The 18,621-nt window shown below is 38.1% G+C and overlaps 2 protein-coding genes across 3 annotated transcripts in view; one reads left to right on the forward strand and one right to left on the reverse strand.

Moving 5' to 3' along the window:
- LOC134655416 (uncharacterized) overlaps positions 1–5,046 on the reverse strand; it is a 38,176-nt gene extending 33,130 nt beyond the window's left edge. Inside the window, exon 1 of the mRNA XM_063510880.1 lies at positions 4,690–5,046. Coding sequence (XP_063366950.1) covers positions 4,690–4,811 — 122 coding nt within the window. The 5' untranslated portion in view covers positions 4,812–5,046. The remainder of the gene's footprint in view (positions 1–4,689) is intronic.
- LOC134655382 (probable beta-hexosaminidase fdl) overlaps positions 1–18,621 on the forward strand; it is a 103,429-nt gene that overhangs the window by 47,240 nt on the left and 37,568 nt on the right. Inside the window, exon 1 of one of the 2 annotated variants that reach the window (XM_063510840.1) lies at positions 9,454–9,643. The exons of the other annotated variant lie outside the window; for it this stretch is intronic. The gene's annotated coding sequence lies outside the window, so the exon portion shown is untranslated. Of the gene's footprint in view, positions 1–9,453; positions 9,644–18,621 lie in introns of those variants that run through there. 2 annotated transcript variants of the gene reach the window in all.

Genomic DNA, 18,621 nt, shown 5'->3' on the forward strand with positions numbered 1-18,621 from the left:
GCTTTCACGACATCGAGCCATCGCTTTTTTGGTCTGCCCTTGGGTCGGGGGCCGTCAAGGGCTAGTTTAAGGCATATGTTTCCTACGTAGTCAGCTGGCCTGCGACAAACGTGGCCGAACCACCGGAGGCGACATTAAATCGGATATTTGTAATATAAAATAAAACGTTGAATTTCGTAACTACGAGATCTTGTATTTTTAATTTACTTTTTTGCGTTGGATCCCAGAACTCAAATTATCGATTATAGCACCACCTGCTACGAGTATTCAGGAGATAGGGAAATTTAAACGAATTATTTTGTTTAGTCGTTGCTACAGTTTGTACTTAAATTGCACTTTGAATGTATAAACTATACCTCTTAATGTCGTCAATATCTGGGCGACCGAGCTTTGCTCGGAAAACATAAAAACTCAAAAACGCGCGTTTTCCCAGGGATAAAACCTAGCTAGATCGATTTTTTGCCCCCAAAAACCCCTATATAGCAAATTTCATCCGAGATCCCCGAAATATATATATATATAAATAAATATACAAGAATTGCTCGTTTAAAGGTATAAGATGAACTAATCGTTTTTCCTCTTGACCGCTTTATAGGCAAGCGAGCTTATTTGCCTGTCTCGAACATATCTTGTACGTGACAGCCCTGGAGAGCTGGACGTCGCATTAATTCGACACATGAAAAGCAATTTGTGGGCCGCTCATCCCCGCCGCGGCCGGGAATGTTCTCGTAAAGGTGGGTCCACACGTCACAGACTTTAGTCTACGCAGCGTGTCTGTACAGACTTAAGTCGGTGCAAATGGGACGTGTGGACGTGAAGTCTCAAGTCTGTAACGACCTCTGTGCATTTTTGTATCTGGAATCAAAAAGTCGGCGCAGACATGCGTGTTTGCGCCGACTACTGCACTGTGTGGACGCATGTTCAGACTTGTTTGGGTCAACTTACAACAACTTTGGTTAATTAATTCACAGTTTGCTTTGTTTCTATTATAAAGTTGACCGATTTAAGAAAACATTTAAGAGAATTCTTAGTTGAATTTATAGATCTATATAAGTCCCTTCCAGCTGTATGGAAAATTAAGTCCAAAGAGTACTGTAATAGGGATATGAAGACGTTCGCACACCACGAGGTTTAAGGAACAACTAACATGTCTGTATCGTGTGGACGATGTGAGTCGCACATACTTTTGTCCGTGCAACAATCTGCGCAGCGCAAGTCTGCACCGTCTGGACCCAGCTTAAGAAACGGAAGTTTACGGTACATTTTCATTAATTATTTAAGGAGGGAAATTAAACAGGGTAGAACGTAAGTGGTTTACATACTTTAGGGGCAGGTAACTTGTAATCGTTAGTGTGTTATATGCACGTGGGGTTTTGTTTCGACTTTTCTTTTTACTTTTGAAGCCCATACGGTTTTAATTGAAATTGGTGAATTCTCCCAAACGCCAAGAGAAAGATAGACAGTGTGTTTTTACGTTCAGCTATATTTTGCGCGGTGATATGTCATACTAAACAACTTTTACTATGGGGAGCAGCCCTAAAATCGTGATAAAATCAAGTGGCTGTTTCATACATTTCGGCCGATGATCAGATCGCGTAAAGTCGTACACCCTTTTTGTTTTTACCGTACACTATTTACTAAGGTCACTAGTTCACAATGCCTTAAACATCCCTTCACTGTATTCGTCCGTCTCTCCCTTATCTCATTAAATCGGTGCGACCTCGCTGTAAACACCAGGAAATAAACATGAGTAATGCTTTTAGCTGAAAAAGGTAAATGTACACTATAAAACCATGTCGCTTACGCCCCATAAAAAAAGGACTGGGAAATTTATCCCCTTGCGGAAAAAAGTGAACTGTGACCGTTAAAAGCATATCAGTTAAGTCGTTTTCATACAGGGATATTGGAACTTTCACGCGATTTACGTCAACGTGCGCCTTGGCCTACCTACGGTCACGAATGACCTGATAACCTAACGTATAAACGGCCTTACGCTGCGTCTTATGTAAGCGAACAACTCGCGAACGCGAAGCGAAGCGGCGCGGCGCGGCGGGCCCACGGCGTTCGCGTTCGCAACGAGATCGCCCACGTAGGACACTTCTATAAAGGGGCCCACTGATTAACAGTCCGCCGGACGGTATCGGCCTGTCAGTTGTTCGGAACTGTCAAATATTTGTTCTAACTGACAGGCCGATACCGTCCGGCGGACTGTTAATCAGTGGGCTCCTTAAGTATCAAAGGATTGATCATGGTATAATAATATACTCCGCCTGGTACTCTCTTCCGAGATTCGCGAATGACCTAACTGTCACTTGCCTACGTCATCATGCTGTTTACAGGTTCTCAAACTTTAAAATGTGGGAGAATTTTAACCAACGGTGAAAATTATTTTAACGGCATTAATATTAAGTTATTCATGTAGAAACATAGTAAAATAAAACAAATCTATACTGCACTTTTCACTCCTACTCTTACAGTTCCGAATAGAGCAGCCAACCATTTTCGTAACAAAACATTAATTACCAAGCTTACGACGTGAAAAGTTTGGAAAGTGCAGCTGTGCGACAGCAGTGCGACTGCTGACACTGAGCGAGAAGGAAATAACAATTAACACGCGTTCGACAAGGATGACGGTCAGAGACAAAATGGCGGATTGTCAAATGTGACAGCGCTATTCTGTGTTGCCAGTAGTGTAAACAGAATTACCCGAACGTCTGAAATTTCTTTCGTGAATCGGAAGATATTGCTAACGAATAATTAACAATAACGTGTTATTGTAAAATTTAAGATAAAATAAATAAAAATGAAAATTATAAAATTATAAAGAAATATTTTAACTTATTAACCATAGATATAATGTACCCATGTAACATGTTATGTTGAAATAAAGTGGCAATGTTATTGTGACGTAGGCAAGTGACACTCTGGGAAGAGAAGACCATGTTTTATTAGACCATGGGATTGATTCACCCCGCGCCGCGTCTCTTCGCTTCGCGTTCGCGTGCTATTCGCCTACGTAGTACGCTGCGTTAGGCTATCAATTTTAAAGACGTTTGAGTACCTACGCGTGTCGGGTCCTGAAATTTATGTGATGTTTATACCGGTATTAACCCTTTGATGCGTATGGCGGATGTAGCAGCTAAACGCTACGAATGGTTTTATTATATAGCGGGCAATGCTACGATTTATGGCGTAGTACACCTGCGTTGTGACAGTTAATTCTCGTAGATACCTAGCTTTTGAAGCACCAATATACTATATACCTATGTACAACGTACCTACATGTACGCCGTTTGTACCCCCCAGTAGCGAAATAACTAAATTAAAAAAAAATTGGACAATGTGAAACAGTAACGCAGAAAATAAAAAATGCTTAATCTATTCACTCTACTCTACTCTCATGTCTCATTGAATAGTGTTCGCTTTGTTAAATTGAAATAATTAAAATGTAGAAAATCCTTTTTCATCACAATGTTTCTTTATTCTTATTTTCAGTTTCACTCTTAGTCGATAACTTTTAACGATGAATTTCTTGATATTTCTACTTGACTTTGATAGTAACTTATTAGTTTATTACATAAAATCCTTCCCCAATACCAAGTTGACTTTCTTCTTTGTTGTAAATCTCCGTGTTACTACTACCAGTACTACCCTTTTGAGGAATTCATCGCGCTATAAAACTGTAACGAGTCTGACCAGTCGTTTTCAGAGACGGGATTTAGAAAACTTACTCTAACAAGGTCGTAACTATCTACGACATTCATAGTAACATACGCCATTCTTGCACTATGCTTTTCTTTTACTTTTAGTGCTCAAAAGTCGTATCCGTGTTCGACGCTCATAGTGAGATACGACGTTTTATGAATGATAAGGTTCGACAGATGACCTATGTTAGGAAATCTTGTTATCATAAAATGGTTACGAGGTGCTCACACTTTACTGACCGTCTTGGGACTTTGTTCAGCTTATAGTTTTAAATTGTAGCTCATGTCCGTTATTATGTTATTAGACTTTTATAAGGTGTCTGCTGGATACATTTTTATGGGAACATTATTCCCTAGTGTTGGTTGATGTTTGTACGTGTACCTATCTATCACGATATTATTAACATTTATACCCCTTTCTTCACTCTGCTAAGATATTGTAATTTTTAACTTTATGACATTTAGGGAGAAATAACTTGCAAGTTTACAACCTACTCATTGTAAGGTAAATTAGTTTGTAGCCAATCCGAAAAGCATCATTACAAGTTGAAATAGGCTGGCGTAGAAAAACAAAAGGCTGTTTTCACATGCTAACCTGATAAAAAGTATGATGGCATTTATAATGTAGCACCTCCTGGGTGTGGTTGTAGTGGCGCGCGTGTGAGCAGAAACAAGAGAATTACATACATGTTTCCTAATGTAGAAACTAATGTTTGTAAAATAGGAGCTCGTAGTAAACCAGAAAGGCGTTGCTTGCAACTAAAAATTGATTTAATTTAATTTCTTTTTAATTTCAATTAATTTATTTATATTTGCTACAAAATGACATTATATAGTTTATAGAGCATAATACTAACAATATTTTATAAGGCATAGTCGTAAGTACTAACAAAAAAAAAAGATCCCTGATGGTCCTGAAGTAAATGAATTTATTATTTATTATTAAAAAAATAACTCTATGGAAATGCAAATTGTTACTACTAACCTGACAAAGAGTATGTTGACATTATAATGCGCAGTCTCAGTCTGCAGCACCTCGTGGCTGTGGTTATAGTGGCGCGCGTGCGAGGCCGCGGCCACGGCGGCGAGGCGCTGCGAGCTGCCCATGGCCCAGCCGAGCGGGCTGCGCTGCGCGACGGCGCCCGCGCACCCCACCCAGATCCACCGCCGCCAGCAAGCCACAGCCTAACCTCAAACTTTTCCTTTTCCAAATTATCGGGCATCTATTTTTACCGGCCAGGATTATCGCGGAAACTTTTTTTCTGAAGTTGTATTCAAACTTTTTGAGATTTATGTTATCAGTTCTTTGACGTTGGCTTAGCGATGATTACGAAGGCACATCTGTAACAATTTTTTTGGATGAATATTAATGAAAGAAATGCGTTAGTTTGGTGTTAATGTAAGGATTTCAAAATAATGTTATGATAATGATACTTGGTGATAGTAATTAGATAGGCGACGCCTTTTTATAACATGGTGGTATTAATAACATGAAGACTTTGGTTAATGTCATCATAACGTGAAATGTAGAAAAAAAAACCGGCCAAGTGCGAGTCGGACTCGCGCACGGAGGGTTCCGCACCATAAACAAAAAATAGAGCAAAACAAGCAAAAAAACGGTCACCCATCCAAGTACTGACCCCGCCCGACGTTGCTTAACTTCGGTCAAAAATCGCGTTTGTTGTATGGGAGCCCCACTTAAATCTTTATTTTATTCTGTTTTTAGTATTTGTTGTTATAGCGATAGCGGCAACAGAAATACATCATCTGTGAAAATTTCAACTGTCTAGCTATCACGGTTCGTGAGACACAGCCTGGTGACAGACGGACGGACGGACGGACGGACGGACAGCGGAGTCTTAGTAATAGGGTTCCGTTTTTACCCTTTGGGTACGGAACCCTAAAAATATCATCAGCTGTCATTAAAGGGTCTTAAACAAAGCTCCTGACGGCTGCATGGAAATGGCGTCGTTGTCTTGAAAAATAATTACGCATTCAGTTACTTAACTTCAATTAGGGACGTTTAATTTTAGTCAAAATGCGTTCGGTCTTCCGACGAATTGAGAGTAGGTATTCCAATGTTGAATGGTACGTGATCCAACTAAGAAGTTTAGCTCGACGTCTAACATATGGACTAGGTATCCTATGTTGGCATATTGGTAACATGGATAATTTCCGTAAGAGGTAACGAGCCTTTAAACTTGGTTAAAAAAGCTTTAAAATTTTAGCTACGTCAAATAACACAAATTAAGGACCTCATTTTAAATAACACAATCATTTCGTACACGTTAAATAGGGACAACTCGCATGAGATTAGATTATTAATACCAATATGAGACAGGTTATATTAATTTTAATAAAATAAATCGAGAGGGAAAGATACGGCTGTTAAGAAAAGATTTATATAAGCAAGACCACTACCTATACTCTGTTTACTCTATTTTTAATTTTGTTATCGTGTTAGGTTTACTGTTATAGTGTTATCTTTTATTGCCTTGTGCAATAAAAATATTTACATTAAATTTTACTGTAAAACAGCCATTTGATTCGTGAGTCCATACAATTCGCTATTCGATGTTTCAAGTCGCCCGATACAATATTTCTAATTGTGGGGGCTAATTCACGCCCCAAACAACTTCCAATTACAATTGCAAAATTTGCAAAACATTTCCGTCAGACGCAGATTTCAAGCGCCGAATGCTTATTAATTTCGATTGTTTACGGAGATTATTAATCGAAACATTGCGAAGAAACGAGGGGAGGAAACTTGGAGAAACTTACTTCGATATTTATGTTAACTGACAATTCATAAAACGTATTGTCCATTAGAAATAGATTAAGATCTACCATTGTTCAGTTAAAATTTTAGCTGTTAGAATAATAAATCAAATATTTGTTGAGTTATGCGCCTCCAATGCACTTGTAGTCCTACTCCTAGCACTTACAAAGTTTTCTTTGTTCGGGACTATATAAAATCTTAAATAACAGTACTTACATGTTTTTTTTTATCTTGCATCTTTTCGATTTGAATTTTTATCGAAATTATTACTTGATAAAAATGAGACCGAGAATAGGTACAGAATCTGGGGGCACGGCCCTGCCCCCGCTAAGACGAGACAAAGGGCAAAAGGTATATTTTATACCCGCAGCAGATACACTTTTAACAGTCCGCCATGTTGTTGTGTTCACTTTTTTGAAGATATTATAAAAACGTGTTGACAAGGAGCATCTTTTAGGCGGGAAAAATATAGATGTAAACCTTGCGTTTTCTCAGAAAATGTTATAATTACTGTATACCACCAAACCACTGTCAGCCAACTTACCGTAGTTTCATAAAAATGTCTAAGTACCTACATTGTGACTAGGGTTGCCAGATGGTCGGGATTTGGCGGGATTCTCCCGATTTTTATAATGTGTTCCCGATTCCCGACCAAGGGAAAAATGTCCCGAAAAACAGCTTCACGTTATAAAACAATAATTTCAAGTTCCGAACTGTCGCCGAGCGAGCGAGCGACCCGCGTCGATCCCGGCAGCTCGCGCGCGGGGCGCGCGTGGCGAGATTGGGCAGAGCAGCTGACGTAGTGCCAATAATGTAAAATATCGTTGTTTTTAATACAATTACTTTAATTTGAATGTTTTTTTTTTCCCGACTTGAGTCCCAAAATCCCGAAAAATTGATATTTTTTCTCGATAATAGCACCTTTCGATCTGGCAACCCTAATTGTGACACGTTTGCATAGTAAAAGCGTGTACACAATACACATTTATCATCATAACCGTACATTGTAACATAACAAAGTAACATTGCAGAGTGCCTGTTGGAACGACTATCCATAAAAGTTATGGTTTACACGTGGTCTCGTTTACATACAGGTTTTAGCAATATTTTGTCGTTGTAGTGAAAAACCCGATAAATACTTTAAACGTGTAGTTCCTTTCATTATAGTAGTTAGTGTAGTTTTTTTTTTTTTCATTTTCATTATTTTCAGGTAAATACGTATTCTTAATAAAGTGTTTTACTACTACTACTACTATTCTGAATTCAGTAATTTCTCAAAATTATGCCGTTCTTGAATTTATACTTTATTATTATTTGGAATTGAATTGTCATAAACGAATACCATTTTATATTTCAACCAAATGTAATTTAAGAAGTAGGTAATTGTCGGTCAACTAATTAGTACTTCGATACATTGTATGGGATACCACGGGGGGGCATTTTTTTAATTTATTTATTTTTAGTACAGTCAGCAGCAGAAGTTGCTAAGCGGGCGAGGTGTTCAAAATTACCTTGACGTGCTCTTTGGGCCAGTTGCACCAACCACATTTGACAGACTGATAAACGTCAGCCGGCGCGCCCCGGCGCTTTAGTATGAAACTTTCCATACATACAAATTTAGCGAACTCTTTAACGATACGAACAGTTTGGTGCAACCGACCCTTATTCTATTAACAATAAAGTCGCGTCAAAATCATTTTGAACACCTCGCCCGCTTGGCAACTATTACTGCTGACTGTACGTATTCACACTATTTTTATACTTTATTTAATAATGGTTTTACGCTCAAATTTTTATTCTAATCAAGCACGGTCAATACAACAATTCAATAATAACTTAAGACTAGCTTAGGTGTAAGTAGTCAAATTTATTTATTTGAATTTTTCAATGTTTTTGGATACCTATACCTAGTTTTTAGATTATATCGGTACTCTTTGCATATTGGTAACTGAGGAGACATTATTCAATAATGCAATAAATATCACAAATGAAATAAGTTTAATAATAAATAAAATAAGTTACATGCACATTGTATTAAACTTTAAAGGTGAATTAAGTTGAGTTGATTCTATTTAGAAAAACTTTAAATTTGACAGTGGTTTATTTGCTTTATAACTTTTTAACTCTGTTCAGTATGAACGCTTGCCTATCTTAATAAATCTAGATTTTCTATACATCACCAGCACAAAAGATAAACTTAATATTGTTTAAAATGTAGTAAAACCCCAACAATATGAATACTCTATTCCCAAACTAACCTAACTTTCGTCCAAACGATGCTAACAAATCTCACAATGTTCGTAACACTCCAAACGCGAGAATTCTACTTTCAAAATTTAAAAAGTAACTTTCCGATCGGTCCAAATGATATCGCAAAAGTTTTCGGAACGGTCCGAACGCACGCGACGCGCACAGCCGAGAGGGCGCGAACGAATGACGGCTGAGGGTAAACCGCCCTCCAATACCTGTATTGGTGGAACGTTTGACCCAACGTTTGCAAGGAATTTCTAGTTATACGCGACGTCGACGGCTTTAAATAGATGGTGTGTACCTAGATGGTCGCATTTATTTATAGATAGCCGCATATTTAAGTGGTTATTGCATATGACGTAGGTCACGTAGGTTTGAAATGTAAGTAAAGTGTCTTATGTAATTTATGCTATGATGTTGTAATATCTGACTTTAAGACCTTTAAGTATATTAAGGAAAGACTTGGTCAAATAGGTAGGAGTATTTTTGCAACAAGCATAAAATGCAACTCTGTTTACTTAGCTCAAAGTCCATCAAGTCGTTATCAATCCATTCCGAGTGTTATCTCTGTATTTATATTACTTTTTCAGAGTTACATTCACGTTCAGTATGTGCGGTAGTGTTTTATGGTGAACCGAACTACATTATTTCGTAAGACTAACTACATGTTTCAAAATGCTGGCTTACAATAACTTCGTGACACCAGGAGCGTTCGACGTATTCGAAATTTAAAAGTCGTCAGAAGTTCGATTTGGGAATTCAAAGTTTAAATTAGGAATGTGACGTGATTGTTGACAAAGTTTACCTGCGTCCAGCGTTGGCATATTGGCGATTATTGGCGCTACATGTCGCCAATATAGGAGTTTCGCTTCCCGGCACTCCTCCGAGCGGTCGTCCCGTCTCGCCGGAGGTAAGCATTATTATTATTACTTACGTCCTCTTTATCTAAAAGAACGTAAGTTTAATATATTGAATCGATATGCACTTACGCCCTTTTGTTCTCGTTATAAGAACATAAGTTTCTTCGGAATTTTTTACCTAAGCCGTTTTAGAATAAACTGGGGCCCATTTCTCGAACGATATTAGTCTAATATTATGAGTGTGTTGTCATGGCATCCTATACGATTTGACAGTTCGTGGACTAATAATATTAGTCTAATATCGTTCGAGAAATGGGCCCCTGATTTCTTAGTGAATGCGTAGACTCTTTGTGAACCGTGCGGGGCGTTTTTTTTTTGTTGTCCCAAACACTTTTTTTTTCAAATTTGGGTTTTTTTATGTTATTTCTACTCAGAATCACGAGCTCTTTCTATCCTAATAGGAGAAAAAAAGTGTCCTAAGGTTTTTATTTCCATTCCGTCACCATTTTTCATAGACTTTGTATGGTGGTCGCGTAATGGAAAGATCGAAAAATGTATGGAAATTTTGGGACACTTTTTAGGGTTCCGTAGCCAACTGGCAAAAAACGGAACCCTTATAGATTCGTCATGTCTGTCTGTCTGTCTGTCTGTCCGTCTGTCTGTCCGTCCGTATGTCACAGCCACTTTTCTCCGAAACTATAAGAACTATACTGTTGAAACTTGGTAAGTAGAAGTATTCTGTGAACCGCATTAAGATTTTCACACAAAAATAGAAAAAAAACAATAAATTTTTGGGGTTCCCCATACTTCGAACTGAAACTCAAAAAATTTTTTTTCATCAAACCCATACGTGCGGGGTATCTATGGATAGGTCTTCAAAAATGATATTGAGGTTTCTAATATCATTTTTTTCTAAACTGAATAGTTTGCGCGAGAGACACTTCCAAAGTGGTAAAATGTGTGTCCCCCCCCCCGTAACTTCTAAAATAACAGAATGATAAAACTAAAAAAATATATGATGTACATTACCATGTAAACTTCCACCAAAAATTGGTTTGAACGAGATCTAGTAAGTAGTTTTTTTTATACGTCATAAATCGCCTAAATACGGAACCCTTCATGGGCGAGTCCGACTCGCACTTGGCCGCTTTTTTTCTCCTAATAAGATAGAAAGAGCTCGTGATTCTGAGTAGAAATAACATAAAAAATCCCAAATTTGAAAAAAAAGTTTTTGGGACAACAAAAAAAAAACGCCGCGAGCATGGTAGTAGAAGATTTTAATTTGTGTTATTTGAAACTCAATGCTTGGTCTAATTTTAGTAATTATATTTAACACTTCTTTCCTTAACCATGATACCATGATACGTCAATGTGTGCTGGTGAAGAACGGCGTATTTTTGAAATATGTATTTATTTTAAAACTGATAGTTTATCTACTTAATTACAAACTGACGGTACAGTCATTGGATGTACAATCTCCATCAGATATACAATATGGAAACGGTCAAGGTGTTCACAAATATCTAAACAAAGCCTCTGCATAATGATCATGACGTTAAAGTATCTACCTACATGTTATAGATAGTTGCGAGCGAAAGGCAAAAGTGAATGAGAACAAAATTAAATAATTTAGATATCATTTTGCTTTCTTGTCTTGTGTTCTTCGCGACACTTCGGCGTCGGTTAATAATTAATTAGGTACTGCGAACGCGAACGATCAGCAGCAGCTGACTTTGAAGGCTGGACGTAGGTATTCGCGACGGAATAGTATAGTGCTTATTTAAGATTCATCAAATCATCGTATAATAAACTTAAGAGTTCCGTAAACATTCCAAAACTATTTTTTCACACGCACTTTCATAGGCCAGAAATTAACAGTTTTCGAAAAACAGAGAACCAGAATTTATAGTCGGTCGAACAACGTTGCCAGTAGAAAAAGGCGCGAAATTCAAATTTTCTATGGGACGATAACTCTTCGCGCCTACATTTACATAAATGCAGCTTCTTGCTACTGACGGAAATGGCTTGACAGATTATAAATAGCCAATGTAATCATAGACATTTGTCCCGGAAATTCCCTTCATGCCTCAGTTTCGATATCGAATAGATAATACAGCGTTTTTAGACTTAAATGTACATAGGGTAATTCGCCAGTAACTGGCCACTCGAAACTAAAAATGAATTCTATTTACATATAAACAGAATTCATTTTAGAATAAGGTTTCAAGAACTGGCCAGCCTTCAATAACTAACCAAGTAGCCACCAATATACTAAAATGAATTCTGTTTATAGGTGAATAGAATTCATTTTTAGTTTAGGGTGGCCAGTTACTAACAGTGGCCAGTTACTGGCGAATTATCCTATACATGTAAAACACATAATATGATCCATGTGATATCAGTGAAAACGACAGCCAACGGACGATAACGATAGTTGCAAAGCTTATCATAAACCATTTTAGTTCATAGGTATTTGCTATTGTAAATTGACTGATTGATAGATAGTATTTTGTATTGTATTGACGATAAATGTTATCATGCCTTAAAATTTACTCAGATATTTTATCAATGCGATTAAATTTGCTTTTACGCTAACACTACGAGTATCATCATCAAATATATATTTGTTATTGCTATCTTTACAATGCAAGTCATATTTAATAACGAAAACAGAGATAAGAAATTAGGTGGTCACCTACAATAGGCTAGATGACAAATTTTCATTTTGGTATCAATCAATCGGGTTTGTTTTTAGGATCAAATGTCTATATGGGACCCATTGCATTAAAAAAAGCAAAGCATTTTAAAGCAATACCAAACTCAGAAATGATAGTCAAAGTCCGACAGTCGTACTTCACTCGCGAAACGCCCCTAACAAATCGCTATGTGAACGTGACGTCAAGCTCACTGAGAGCGCATCTTGAAGTATGAACAAAACAAGAAAATTGCATTTTTGTCGGTGAAATATTGCGTTTATGTCTATAGTTGCTATACTTACAATATTTTTTTGGATAAAATGTAATGAATCTAATGGTATCCTTACTTATTTCGTTTTAGAAAGTTAAAAAAAAAACTTTAATTTTGAAACTTTCAGGTGCTGTATTTTTGTATTATTTCCATATTTTTTTAATATCTACAATATTGTGATAAATTGCTCATTTGCTATCTATTTTACTAGATTTTGTTATAAAATTCAACTTGTGTCATCATCCCTGTTACCTATAGGTATACGTACATATATGTATAGGATAATCATTAAGTATAACGGATTAAAAGGTATTTTTATGCAGAAATATTCGGTAATCCCATTAATATATATCTACATATGTACTCGTCGACAATAAATAAAGGCTAATAAAGATAAAAAGTACCATGAAGTACCTGCCATGCGTAAAGTTCTTTCTTTTCTAGAACTAACAGTGGTAAACCATATTTTGTAGAAATAGATTGGTACTTGAGTAAGATTCTGTAATGAACTATTAATGCATTTTCATTGTCAAACGCCTGTTTTAAAAAAAAGAGACGTAATGAATGAAGTTCCACAATATAAAGGTCGCGCACACGAGTTAATCAGCGGACGTCTTAATTGAAACCACGTGTGATACTAGTAGTGGGTCGCACTGTACACTGTACAGTCCACTGGAATATTTCCGACTTGGGAAGTTGTTTTCAATGGGACGTTGTGAACCTCCGACACCAATAAGCAAGAAAACAGCTATTTGGCCAAACTTCGGCGTTATACTGAACAATTTACAGATGTAGTGTATAGTTTAATCCTTAACATCGTATTTTCTCGGAATCGTTCATATTTGTCATGTTACTTCAGTCAACCTCACTAATTTTGTACCCGAGAATGACTGAAATAGCGTGACACGTTTGTACGTTTCCGTGAAAATACGTTAATACGAAGACCTAATGGTCCTCCTAAAGAATTGTCCACTACATCTCTCTGTACCATCGCTTCGTACCAAGTTTTTTGACTTTTTGGAAGCAGGATCCATCACTTGGAAAATATAGTACACATGTATCCCGGGAAAAGTCAATATTCCCGGCGTCTAACAGGAATGTAGGTACCTACATTATTCGCGGTACATCACTAGTTACACGCTTTATGTGCACTTTGCGTGCAGTAATAGATTAGAGGGACGAGGGTTGCGTAGGCTTGAATGCATTGATTTATAGTAGGTATGTTCGGAAAGAGAAGAGTCGTGGATTGTATTGGGCTCCATACATTTCACGACTCTTCTCTTTCCGTAGCTCACGAGCTATGAGAATTTAAAACAATAGATATTTATTAAATTGTACCACGGGACTTATTCGAGTATTTAAGTTTTAAGATTTACCTCCGACGTTTCCAGGACGGCGTTGTCCCCGTGGTCTCGGAGGAGACTGGCTAAAATTGACATCAACATCTTCTAGCCGCGCGAGTTCTTCGAACTACCCGCACTTGGTCTTGTTTTTTATTTATTTATTTACTGGTTCATACTAATCTTGTTTCTATTCTTAATTTTATTTATCACTCCCGCGTACACACTATATCTAAACTGTAAGAAACGATGCCTTCCTTATCACATGAAAGACGGATGGTAAAAATCCTCTTAACCTACAACGTGTCACCATTCTTCATCGCTCCGTGACGTTGCACGTTCCCTGTCATCTGTCAACTATTCACGTCTTGACCCGACCAGATAACGTACAAAGGGCTCTTATGTGTCCTCTATAGTGGCTATGAACAGGTTTACACCTTTACAAAAAGACCTTTTAAACATCGCTTAAGATGTGGGTCGCTCACGAGTTTATAAAATTATTGAGTGGTAAACGGGTCTACCGCGACTGCACAGAGTATATTATGTGATTATTATTATTCGTATGGCATGCATAATGTATTCTACATTATGAGAATACAATGAGAGATGAGAGTATATTATAGCAGGTCGTTAAGTCAGGTAACCAACTCTCGCGTGACATGTCCAAATCGTCAGCTGGTTTAGAATACGCAAGTGGAGGAGGGGACAGCTAAAGTATATTTTGTTTTTGTCCGACACGCCAAGTGGCTGGGTTTTTTCTATTAAAGCAATGTAATCCAGTAGTATATCCATATATGTAGTCCCACACAAATTGCACCCATATGTAAACAATTCTCTCAATATTTAAGGTTTATTGTTAACCTATATATTCCTCGGTTGATAAACAAAACAACGAAGCTTTAGTAAAACGAAGCTTTCTGGCGCGACTTGCCAATATCAATATTGCATTCTTTGGTGTCAAGTTCGTTTTGTCATTCGATTTTCCACGCATTTTCGTATCTAAAGTGGTTGTTTGCTGTTTTAAATAATAGCTGGTGAAATTGGGAACGTACCTACAGTTCGACTTGAATGGCATTCGAATTTATACACTATGTTTATTAAGTCTCAGCGAAAATCTAGATTTAATTATCTACTATAATTTGATTAGTAGGTACTTAGAATCTTTGATTTCTAGGTAAATATACATAAATACATACTTTGATTGGATTAACCTTTAACGCTACCTAGAGGGTGGTATAGGTACTTAGAAAGACTTATAATATTAATAAAATGTATGATAAAGGCACTTATACTGCCCTGCTCAGCGGGTTCTCTGTTCGTAGGCGCTTTTCGCTACAAAGCGGAAAAACATGATTTCGGCTACACGCGTGGCGCGTAGCTTGCGCTGGCAGTGAATGCGTTAGTTAAGTTATGAACTCAACATCAGTTTTAGTTCAGTATCACTGTATTGTTTTTATGAAGATAATAATATTGTAATAAATCAGAAAGTATAAAGTTCGTATAGAACCACACAAAACGATATGCCGGTGAAGTTTACCGTATCGAGCGGTTTACATTAGCACAGGGAGGTCGATTCTAATTTAACAATTTGTTATGCGTTAGAACTGGTTTTGATACGACATTGACTATAGTCTTGGTGATTGGCGCGCATCTCACGCACGACTTTCACTTCATTTCACATGCACCAATCAGCGTGGTCGTATCAAAATAAGATCAATATCGTTACAAGTTATTAAATATAAATCGGGCTCATGATGTTTCCTTTTTAGGGTTCCGTACCCAAAGGGTAAAAACGGGACCCTATTACTAAGCCTCCGCTGTCCGTCCGTCCGTCCGTCCGTCCGTCCGTCCGCCCGTCCGTCCGTCCGTCTGTCTGTCCGTCCGTCCGTCTGTCACCAGGCTGTATCTCACGAACCGTGATAGCTAGTCAGTTGAAATTTTCACAGATGATGTATTTCTGTTGCCGCTATAACAACAAATACTAAAAACAGAATAAAATAAAGATTTAAGTGGGGCTCCCATACAACAAACGTGATTTTTGACCGAAGTTAAGCAACGTCGGACGGGGTCAGAACTTGGATGGGTGACCGTTTTTTTGCTTGTTTTGCTCTATTTTTTGTTGATGGTGCGGAACCCTCCGTGCGCGAGTCCGACTCGCACTTGGCCGGTTTTTTTACTGTGTGGAGAAATCCATAATGGACGTTTTCCCTGTGGACATTTTACTAATGCTTTCATCGTAAAATTTGTAAAAAGTAAAACAAATGTTACAACATGCCTTTATGGACTAGAGAAATCAGGCTTTAAAATGTATTATTTATTTTATGATGTCCACAAGAAAGACGTATAACGCTAACACATACAACTCATACAAGTTTTGATCCTCTTTGGGTCGGTTGCACCAAACCGCCTGTCACCGTTAAAGCGTTCGCTAAATTTTATTGTACGAGTATGAGAATTTTCATAGTTCTCTGCCGAGTGATGTTGATCAGTCTGTCAAATGTGGTTGGTGCAAGAAGCCCTTATTCTTTAAATTATCATACGTGTACCGGGCCGTTTTACATATTTAAAGTTGTACAGTGTACTACTACACTATTTTATATTTAATGGAAACGGAAATCTTGGTACACTTATCCCCTATTAGGATCGAAAGAGAAGGAAACACAAGATGTTCTTGTACAGTCAGCTGCAGAGAAAAGGTACCACGGCTACATAGAAGTTTGTATGCAGGGGTGGTACCTTTTCTCTGCAGCTTGTACGACGCTACTCGTGAGTGATTTTCATACGGCACGCTTTTACTCAACTATCGCTTCGATTCGCGGTTCAGAACTTCAGATCCATCATAACACTTTCCGAAGAATAAAGGATGTAAACGCCACTGTTGTTGTCACCGCTTAACTAAGCAATTGCCTCCGATGAATAAGTTGTTATACCTCAGGTTAACTTTCTGATTCCTGATCCAACTTGGAAGACATTTTGCAGCTGGGGCCTTGGCTTTTAGTACATTCATTCTCCAGACCATCGTTAGACCTGCCCTTCTGTACGGCAGCGAGACTTGGCCTTTACTAGAGCGGCACAAGCAGGAACTGCGTGTCACGGAAATGAAGATGCTGCGGTGGATGTGCGGAGTTTCACGCAAGGATCGCGTCCGAAACGCCCACATTCGAGGTAGTCTTGGCGTCCGTGACATCGCTGCAAGAGTGCCGCCTTCGTTGGTATGGCCACGTCTCGCGCAGACCGGCAAGTTACGTGGGTAACAAATGCCTGGCCATGCCGCCTCCTCCCGGTACGGGAAGAAAAGGCCGGCCCAGGAAGCGATGGCTTGATGTCGTTAAGGAGGACATGCGTGCCAACGGACTCTCCACCAGGGACGCCGAAGATCGGGCAAAGTGGACACGAAGAAGTCGGAAGGCGGACCCCGGGTCCCTCGCGGGGGCACAGCTGGGATTGACGCCAGGATGATGATGATGATGATTCTCATTTCTATTCTGCCTCTTTCGTCGCACTCATAAAAATGGTCTTATGCGTAATGGCTTCCCTTTTGCACACTTCAATTATGATTAAGATCCTATTTATGGATGAAAGAAAGGAGACGGTTCCAGGCGAACACTCGTCCAGTGATAGAAACAACGATTCAAGCTGTGTGATAAGATAAGCTGTTTTGTAAATAAGCTATGGTTGTTTACGTTTCATTAGCGGCTGAAATGAGACACGAGTAGGATCCGAGGAAGTTTTTGCCGGATTAAACGGTGCTTTTATTTAGCTTTTATTTGACGTAAGTTACTTATGTAGTTGTTATATGATTTGTCTTTGTCTGTTTTAATTATTGTATATACTTGTTAGGTACATTTTTTTTCTGGCATTCTTTATATCTAAAAGCGGTCGTAATTCACAAAAAATGAAACAAATATATTTCATAGGCGTAACAGGTGTTACCAGCAAGCGAGATTAGATTTTAATTAATTGCTGCTCTGAAGGTTTACAAAAATCCCAATCTTCTTTAATTTCCTGCATTTTTACTGATAGGAAAATAAAGTAAGGTTTTATTTTGTGATCTTGCGTACAGTCATCAGTCATCACATCAAAGAATTGAGGCTTGTAAAGATTTATGAATAAGAGGGTAGGACGTTTACCTTCATGGACATTCGGATTTTAAACCCTCTTAGTAAATTTATTATTTATGAGGTTTATGACTTCCTAAAGTTCGTTACACGAGCTAGCTATTACTAGTATTCCTAGGAGCTTTCACACCTCAACTACATTGACAGTTAGGAAATAGTAATTATAAAGTTTTAAATGGACGGCCTTTGCAAACACTTCGTGAATATAGCCGCAGATTAGTTAATACCGTAGGAGATACATCAACATGTCAGCCAAAACACGTTTACCGTTGAACAAAGAAATATATTTCCTAAACATCTCTACAATTTCGTTGCTTTTCACTAATCTATGGGTATCTACATTTTTGACGTGATAACGTCTTATAAATCGATGAACACCGGTAGCATCACAGACTTGTCATTTTCGCGCTCGCGCTTGACAGACTGCTGAAGTGTGCGAAAGGGAAGCCATCACGTATATGAACATCCCATGAGTGCGAAAGAGTCAGACTACCAATGAGAAAACGTGACCATTTTTGAGTTTGATGACGGCCGTAGACGCCCAAGAGCATATCACCGTAATTTTCAATTTGAAAAATATACACAAATTCGGAAGAAATATAT

Source organism: Cydia amplana, chromosome 16 (assembly GCF_948474715.1).
Source record: "Cydia amplana chromosome 16, ilCydAmpl1.1, whole genome shotgun sequence".
NCBI lineage: Eukaryota > Metazoa > Arthropoda > Insecta > Lepidoptera > Tortricidae > Cydia > Cydia amplana.